Source organism: Bemisia tabaci, chromosome 5 (assembly GCF_918797505.1).
Source record: "Bemisia tabaci chromosome 5, PGI_BMITA_v3".
NCBI lineage: Eukaryota > Metazoa > Arthropoda > Insecta > Hemiptera > Aleyrodidae > Bemisia > Bemisia tabaci.
The window spans coordinates 37,352,749-37,362,513 of record NC_092797.1 but is presented as its reverse complement, the minus strand read 5'-3'; the positions used below and the strand labels follow the sequence as shown (position 1 = coordinate 37,362,513).

The following is a 9,765-nucleotide window of genomic DNA, read 5'->3' as shown; positions in this document are numbered from 1 at the left end:
ACTTCTTTGTAACAAGTTGACAACACAAGCAGTTTTCACTAAGAAAAATGCATGATGCAATATAAGAGTTTTAATACATTTATTGATATTTAGTAAACACCGAACACATTATAAAGATATGTTCATAATTTTTCCTTCCATTACATACAATAATGGTTGTATTATCATAGATAAAATGACACTGTAACATTAGGAACATTAGGATTAGTTCCTTTTTTTCGGTCACCATGCAAATGTTGCAAACATGAAAAGTTGCTGTACAGCGCTACATGGCGGTTAATTTACAAACTAGCATCTGTGTGTCAACAATTTTCGCGCAGTGACATTTTTCAGAATTTTGCGACGTTTTACAATTTGCATCCCCTAAATCTGTGCAGTATTTGACTTTTCGCGACGAAATTTGATAATTTTCTTTCCATCAACCCATCCGCTATGTTGCTCATTATCTACGAATTCATACCCTAACAATACTAAGTTGTGGATTGACTGTTCCGTTTCAATCAAATCTCTGATTGTAACCTGTGGATTCTTAATTTTCAAAATCAGTTGTAGATGTTAGTGATAGATGTCAAGTTGGTTAGAAATATGATAGCATGCTCAGCTTCTGGAAGAAAAATAACAGTGCGAAAGCACCTTCTCCGTCAACTGCAGTCAAATCAAGAAATGGCTCCTTCGCGGCTTCAAAGGATTTTGAGCCAGGGCGCGTAGGACCTCTGTCCTCTTTTGATCCCTCAGGCATTGGTAACCACCGATTCAGTACCTTTTAAGATAAGAAAATTTTAATTGAGCTCAGATGCTCTAACAGATCATGTTTGGGATGTAGGTGAAGCGCCTCGGAAGGAAGTCAGCTCTGTAGGCCTCCCTAAGGGCTTTTTTTCATCCATGAAATGCGATGGATCAGGATGTTTGCGGTTCCACTGGAACGCGTTAGTGAAATGGGATAAAAACGTGATATGTTCTGTTGCGATCCTCTGCAGTGCGGATAGAAAAAAAGCCCTCTAAGTTTCTTTTTCAACATGCACATTGATATATAAATTAGTCGATCTGTTTTGACACATAGATTGATATGGTTATTTTCCCCTCTTTCTGTGCATGTATCTGCTATAATTGATAATCTGATGTTGTGAAGGATCTTTATTGCATTGGAAGCCGTTTGAAGCGGTTCTAGACTGGAGAAAAGATGTAACAAAGTTCAGGCACACAGTAATCGATCTGTGTAAGGGATGTGAGGATTTCTCAAAGGAGAATTCTGCTATTTTTTTGGTTGAGTTAGACCCTAATGGCTCATGCGTAGGCACTGTATCATCCTTTGTCAAGCTATTAAATCAAATTTTTCCAAGATTTTTCACCTAGTTGATGCGGTACATCGTATGATAGTATTACACCAAGAACTGGATACAAATCACCTTGAAGTATAAAATACTTTATAATTTGTTTACGTAGTATGATGAGCTTTTGAAAAGACTGAGTGATTTATTGTTGATGATTTATCTTGAAACAACTTTTTCATTGATCTGTGTGGATTCTTACAAAGTGCATATTTTATGTTTCAGAAGTCCGAGTGTCGGATCAATCCCACCTTCAATTAGATCTTCGGGGTTGCTTGAATGACAAGACAGCCCAAGCGTATTTCACGCAGTTTTTGGAATCACGAGACCTGGTGAAAACTCTTCAGTTGTATTTTGATGTCGACCTCATTTGTTCTCGGAATATCCTCCAAAATGAGGTGGCACGATCAGAAAAGAACTCGATTGAGAAACCACCACCATCCGATCCACTTCAGATGCAATCCGAAGGCATCAAATTTGAATGTTTGTCTAATGCTGATGGCAGATTGACATGTGATAAAAGAAATTGTGATAGTGACTTTGCCAATGAAAAAAGTGGTCCTGCGTCGCCAAAAACGCCAGTGAACACAAGTAGATTTGATCAAATTAGTAGAAAAGTCCTGAGGAATAGCTTCAGCGACTCGTTTAACGACTCATCCGGCCATTGTGATAAGCTAGAAAAACATAGGAGAACACCCAGCTCATCGGACTTTTCTCCCGGTGATCGTGATTCTAGTAAAGTCTCCCCATCAAAATCAAAGCAACAGGGGTTTGGAGCGGAGCCTGGTGCCAAGTTCAAGGACATTGACGCTTATTACTCCAAGTTTGAAGCAATCATGAGCCAAGGAGAAGTAACAGAAGAAATGTCCATCGAGCTTTTTCAGTTAAAATCTGTTCTTTTTCAGTGCCTACAAGAGTAAGTTTTTGATAGTAGGATAACAAATTTTAAAAGAGAAAAATGTTTTAGGTAATCTTTATCACTTGTGGAAATTATGATAAAATGTTTCTCAATCAGCATAACAATACATATAATACTGAAGATCAACCTGCGGAGTCTTTTTCATTGGACTTGTGAGACAAGCTTTGCGACTGTAATTTCTACATGAGAAGGATTGATTTCCTTATACTTTTAACTGTATCTTGTCCATTTAATTTTTTCAAGCTTGAGAGAGAAAATTCCTCCTCATTAAACTTACAATTCCCAATTTATTTTAAACTGATTTTTCTACATGAATAATGTTTTTTCTTGTCAATCTGATATGTACCAACATCCGTAACCAATAATTACTTGTACTTTTCAGGTGCTGGTCAGAATTTATCAACAGCGAATTTTTTTACAAGTATCAAGTTGAGATCCTTACAAATGGCTCCGTCGACCTTTGTGATATTTTGAATCATGAGACTTCACTCAGCTATTTTATGGAGGTAATTATTTTTCAATATTTAGTACCCTTTCAATTTTTGTAATACTTCTGGAACTTCAAGAAAGTTGTTTTGCAATGTTTCATTCAAGCAATGAACCTTTCGATTAAAGGAAAACCAAATGAGTACCCACGCAAATTGCATCATTTCTTTTACTGATACCCTCATCACTCTAAAGGAACAAATTATGTGACTATGCTAATAAAAATTCGCTTTTCAGCCCAGCTTTTCTCAAACTTGGCACGGAGAAAATTCGATTTTTTACTTTTATCGTGCTGGGGTGGTCATAAAAAATGTAACATCACGCGATAACAAAATTCAGCTGGTTCTTAATTCCATGACATGATCCTTTTACAATGGATCTGAAGTTTAGATTGTTTCTCATTTTTTTCTCCATGAAAATCAACCTAATCTATAAACTACCATCATTCACAGTTTTTGGAGGGTGAAGGCTGCCAATCCATTGTCGAGTTTTGGCTCGCCGCCTCCCATTTTCAAAGGTTCCTACAAAATTGTGGATCTGAATACAATGCAGAACAGGCACAAGAAGATGCTGTTATTATCTACGATAAGTAAGTATATTCAACTATTTTTCTTGATTTTTTTTTTTTTTTTTTTTTTATATAAATGAGAGATGCAAATTCCTTAATCTATTGATTATTTGAATGCCACATGTAGTTTTTCAATATACTAAAGAATTTATGTAGAAACTGCAAAATCGAAAAATTGATAACTGCAGATAACTTTTTTGTGTCAACATTTTAGTGGAAGTTCAATCATGTTGTAAGCTTCATATTTTCTTATTCATGTGGATTGTTTGTTGAGAAATTTGGGATTAATTCAAATAAAATCACAATTTTATTGTAACTAAACAAGATTTTACAAATAGGTAAAAATTGCGACTTATTTATGATAAAATCTGGTGAAATTGCTCAAAAAAATGGTCCTTAAAATTTCATGCAATAAATGGCAATAAAATTACAACTTTTCTTATGAAAAAGGCTATGAGGGCAATAATCTTCCTGTATCATACCTTTATACCTTTACGTACCAGTCACTGAACTTTTCAGTTTTCCTTATTTTCCAAAGTTTCCAATTATTATTTTCCAATTTCTGACCATTTAGAAAGTTGTATCAATCCTTAAAATTTCGGAAGCCTCACAGCTTAGTGTGACAAGAATGCTGAAATTAATTTGTACTTTTTCTCTCTGTTAGATATTTATCACTGCAGGCTACAACACCTTTAGGATTTTCGGACACAGTGCGTTGTGCTGTGGAACTGGCCATTTGTCGTGAAAATGAGTTACCGCTGCCAAATTGTTTTGAGCCTGCTTTAAACGTGGCTCTGTCCTACCTGAAAACACATAGTCTTCCTGCTTTCTTTTCTTCTCAGCATTATGTCCGTCTTCTCTCAGACATGATCAAAAACAGCGCTTACAAAAGCAACTCCCCCACCTCTTCAGTCAGTGAATTCAGCACGGATTCCAGATTGTCCTCTATTAGCTCCAAAATTGATCCTGACTTTATCTATAGGAAAAGACAACAATGGTAAGCTACATGGCTTTGAGTTGGATCAATAGAAATCTTAAGTATTTATAAATCTTAAGTATTTTCAGCCCAAAATCACTAACAAATTTCATTTAAGTTTTGGAGCCAAAGTCGTTTGCAACAATTTTACAACTCATAAATATTGTAATATTCAGCGGTTTTCAAGAAAATCACCAATGCTTTGCAACATGCACGGCCATGAGCATCATTTATTAAGTTACATAACAAGTCAAACTTGTTTATCAGGTAAAACTTCTGATACCTGTATTTACAGGTTCGAGTGCTTTATCACACTCACCAATAAAAATTTACCAGTAGACAAGCTGTGAATAAAAGTATTATTAAGTAGGTTTCATTATCAATATTTCCTGTTTTTACGACAAAAATTACTGAAAGTTACTCACAATAAAGATTCATAATTTTTTATGTATGAATTCAAACTTCCCATTCATGGAAAAAACCATATTGAACTTGAGTTAAATCGCACGCTGAACGTTGCAATGATAGCCTTCGCAGTATGATAATATGACAACCTCAATATTGGTACTTAGGCTCATGCTTACACTTTGAACAACACAGAATGCAGAAGGAACGCTATTCATTGAGAAGCCTACCAAAACCGTTTTATTGTGCAATTTGATTCAAGTAGGCTTAAGCTTTTCTCGTGAGCGGGAAATTAAAATTTTTCATAATCAGTGTCATTAAAAACGAGAGTTGAGAGTCAATTTAAGTAATTTGTGTTGTTAATAACGTTCTCTATGTGAAATATCTTAAAGGACACCAGTATCCGAGTGCTGTTGTCCAATCTAGATATTTGCATTTTCATGGAATCATATCCAACATTTTGACCATCCTTACCTTAAATTACTACCAAAAAGAGAAGCAAGAAGGAGGGACAACATATTTACCTGACAAGCGCCAGGTTATCTCAGGCAGGTCTGAGGACCAAATAAAAATAATTATAAGTGAATATCAAACCTGGGCTTTCAAGTCTCATTCAAGCCTTAAAAAAATGGCAGCATATCATAAATCAGTCGTGAGTACTTTTTACTCACAGTTAGTTATCAATCAGTATGCGTCTCTTTTTTCCTTTTAACATTTCCAAATCATTGACTTTATTGTATTTTGTTTGTTGTGTCGATTTTCTAGTGGTTTGAGCTTGGGGCATATTGATCAGTTAGGCCGCTTTGAAACAACCATCGAACCAGAACCAGACAAGAAATCAGAGTCCAAAATTTCACGGGTAGTTAGGAAATTAGTCAACAAAGGTGAAGACAAGGTAATTGGAATCTATGTTTATCAAACAACTTACATTTAAACCAATGTTTGCAATAATTATGTAGTAAAGAATCCAAAATCAGACTTGTCAGCTCGTTTGGAAAAAATACTTATTTTTTTAAGCAAATCAGGATTCTAAAAATACTCAAAGAATATTTATATTTTTAGAACTTTATAAAAAACTCCACAGATTTCTGAATATGGTCCAAAATAAATTTCTTACTAATCAGCTATAAAATCTAGTTGATTTTATCAAACAGAAGTAGTTGGTTAACATTAAAAGTTGGAAAAGTTTAAGATCTTTGTAGCTTGGAGGAGTTTGTTTTCACAATTAGTCCTCTAAGAACAAACCATTCTTATTTTGACTTCTACGGATGACCCTCAATTTTTTTGATGCTAACTCTTTGGACACCATGCTAAATGATCCTTGCATTTGAAAAAATAAAGAAAGAGGTACATTTTTTTGAACTGTTAAATTATTTTTCAGGTTCAAGAAGAAATGGCTTGGCGAGTCGCAGAAATGATAGTGAAAGATGTCACAAGTGTTACAATGGGAGGACTAGAAGATGATTTTTCATGACAATTGGAGGCCATCACTTACAGGATTGTAATCTAGTCATTGGTGAATGATATTCAGTCTCAGCGTAAAGGACAAGTTAAGGGGGTTTGAGCATGAGCTGTCTATGAATGGTATCCTCCCACCAAGAGACTTTCAAACTTTGAATCTCTGAGTCTCTTCAATGGATTTGTCTACGATTTACAAGGAGCACAAATCTTTCTCGAGTGCTTTAGACATTGGACATTATCTAAATTAAAATCTCTCCAAATTGTCTCTAGGAACTGTTGCACCGTTTTTAATCTGCGAGCATAACATGCAGAAGCTTCTAAGAATCTGTAGACCCTTGTACTAATATCAATGATTTTGACTTATGTTTCTTACTCAAAAGTTGGTCAATAAACAGAGAAGAGAGACACAAGTGATCAAATTTTAGGCAAGCGATTTAAATTCAACATGCTCTCTTGACAATGGTGCTGATCAATTTACCATAACATATTGGGCTAGTGTGCAAGTTATCAAACGGTATTACAGCGGATGATATTTGAAGAACAGTAGGAAATCATTAGATTTTTCATAATGTCAAGTTTCTGTTTTCGATATTACTGAATATTTCACCCTTGAAAGATGCCACAGGATAGTAAATATGACAATATCATTTGATTTAGTGTTCCTAACCAGTGATGAATGATGAAGAAAATGATTAGATTGAATATGACTCACCTTATATTGATGAGTGACGAGTGATGACAATGTTCGATTGATTGAAAATCAATCAGAGTCAAGAAAGTTCACAATTTATCATCTCCCGAACATATCTCTTCTGCATTGTTTCATCATACAAGCATTATATTTTTTCATTGGAGAACCATAGCACGAAAATTATAGTGGCTTCTCTTGCCAAAGTAAAGAAAAATCACTTAATCCCAGGCAAAATCAAGTGACGATTCCTCTTAAAAAAGAAATCATAAATCTGTGTGTATGGAGTACTGAAACAGCACAATCAAGAGGCATTCCTTCTCGCGAAGGAAGCGACGAATTATGCAACTGTGTATAAGATTCTGACCAATACCACCTACCTATACCTTTCACCGCCAAAAAATGAGCTAGGAGTTTAGGTAGCCTCGGTTAAAGTAACGGCCATTCCTCCAATGTTAGGATGCAAGTAATTTTTTTGGAAATACTCGTTCTGTGCAGAGGTAAGTGTTTATTGTAGTAATTAATTGTCTTAAATGAGAGTACCGTGGGAAATTTAAGTAAATCAAGCATACAAAGTATAATTAAAGTCAGACTTTCTCACTTGGGCCAGCTTCCAGTTAAGTGAAGCTTTGTTTCTCTTTTACGCAATTTTAGTGCTTTTAAGTCCTTCATTCTCAAGTGCGCATTTGAAATTAAAGCTGTGGTGAAATTTTTGCATGTAATTTTCATTTCGAACATTCACTCGTTTCAGCAGTCCCCATAAGATGCCATGTATTTTGTTCTTTACCACGGGTTGCTAACCTCTTTCTGCGCTGGAAGGTATGGGTAGGTGGTATTGTTATGACCCATTCAGTGTAACAATTTTTTTCATGATTCATTTTGAATCCTTAAATTGATTTCACAAAAGTTAAGCTGAAAATTCTCAGTTAAGTATACAAGCCCAATTTTATTTAAAAGTAGAGTTGAACTATTGGCCCGTGGGAGGCTATGATCAGTAACAGATAGAAAGAGAGCGCTTGAAGTGTTACAATGTAGCTTTGGTTAATTCTTCTGTTCGGAAGAACTCAAGTATGATTTTGTTTAAGAGCTGCCTAGCACGATCAGTCTTTCAAATGGCCTTTTTCAAATAATTAAAGCTGCTAAGTGCATTTATTTACAAATTTACCAATAATAATTCAGCAGTGCTCCTTCATGAGCACTCAAATCTTCTCTTGTGACTTCCATCCTGATGTTTTGAAGCGTTTGTTCTTCTAAGTTTGTAGTTTTAAGCTCGGTCCACAGGGAATAGAAAAGGGCTACTGAGTTGCTTACATGACAAAGCTGCCCCGACTGCATGTGTGCTGAACCAATTAAAAATTCTCTCATTTGAAACTTTTTCTCTTCAGTCCTAATTTTTTCAAACTTGATACATGGAAACCTCAATTCCAAAAGTTGATCATAGCTGCTGTAAACCAATAGTCGAATCAGGCATTTGATGAAATCAATGTGCCTAAAATTTTATCAAATGCCTCGGCAGATGGTCAAATTTTGAAAAATGACGAATGTGTATGTTTTCACGAAGAGCTCTTGGATTTTAGATGTTTGAACGTGAGAATTTCATCAAACTACAAACCGTCATTGAATTTTCTTTTACTAAATGTTTCTCATATATTTTTAACAGACAAAATTGCGGAAACTCTTTGTTTTCAAAAATACTGCATCTTGTAACATGAACGCTCATTTCAGGGCTGGAAATCATTACATCAACCATAAAATTATCCAAATTTTAAAAATAAAGTCTATTCATGAAGGCAACAATTATTTTGTTTAAAATTAGTGAGAGAATCAGAATTTCAACCTGAGTAAGATTATTTGACTATTGGCGTAGGCATTTGATAAAATGTCTAATCTGACGAATTACCTCTGACATATCTAAAAAGTCTGGAGGTTTAAAAATCTGGAAGGAGAAGAGATTTTACTTCAAAGTGCCACAGATAACATACAATTTTCTTCTTTCTGTATTTTTCTTTTATATTTTGAGTCTCACAAGTTCCGAGAAAGAGGTTTCTAGAAATTACACATGCAATATAAGATTTCAAGAACTCTCAGGTCAATTTTATGATTAAGTGCTAGCATTGCTCCTTTTTCCAGGATTACACACTCAAACAGATTATGTATACACATTAATCAGCAGTGGGCAGAATCCCTCATAAGAATTTATGTAAAATTTCATCTACTACAAAGTAAGGAGCGAACAACCAGTGTCAATTGGTTTCAATCGGGCAATTGGTAAATTCCTTCATAATGCTGTTCAGTTTTAATACTCCTTAAAACAAGTGCTGAGAAAAGCCTCAAGAAACCCTAGTAGCATTCCATCTTTATGTCAAAATTGGTTGGACCGAAAAATTTAGATTTTTGCTGAATTTTATCTCTGAGCTCACAGAGGGGGAGTCTATAAGTCCCAAAATTTTCAGTTCTTCTGCACGTCTTTAGAGTCTCTAGATCATAAACAAGACTTGGAAAAATCCAGACATTCGATGTTAACAGTTAAAATCGCCTTTTTTCCCCTCTATCTTTTTTTCTTTCTTTTGTTAAAGTTGGGTTGGAGGAACCTCTATTTTTTGTTTACTTAATGTTAATTACTTGCTTTGGAAAATTTCAGATCTGACGAACATTTGTAAACTCGCCCTCAAACGTGTAAGCTTCCTTTGAGCTTTTACTCAAATTAACTCTGTTGTAAAAGTTTAGATTTTGTGTTAAATATTTTACCAAATTTTATGCTATGGCTCATGTTATTGGAATAAAAATTATATTTTTTAAGATTCGGTCTCATTCCATCTCCTGCGTACCAGTATTTTAGGCAAATCCAAATTGCTTTAAAAGTTTCCTGACATCATATAAATATAGCCTTGTGTAAATAATAAATTATTTTGTGAATTTGGAATAAAAATTCAT

General features: G+C 34.7%; 1 protein-coding gene across 1 annotated transcript; it reads left to right on the top strand.

Annotated features, from left to right (window-relative positions):
• Window positions 1-288: 288 nt before the first annotated feature.
• Window positions 289-9,630, top strand: pkaap (A-kinase anchoring protein pkaap). Its single transcript, XM_019056914.2, has 7 exons — window positions 289-741; window positions 1,554-2,244; window positions 2,630-2,753; window positions 3,186-3,322; window positions 3,966-4,298; window positions 5,448-5,577; window positions 6,064-9,630. Exons 1-7 carry the CDS (start codon window positions 594-596, stop codon window positions 6,154-6,156), a joined length of 1,656 nt encoding a protein of 551 aa, XP_018912459.2. The 5' UTR covers window positions 289-593; the 3' UTR covers window positions 6,157-9,630.
• Window positions 9,631-9,765: the final 135 nt, after the last annotated feature.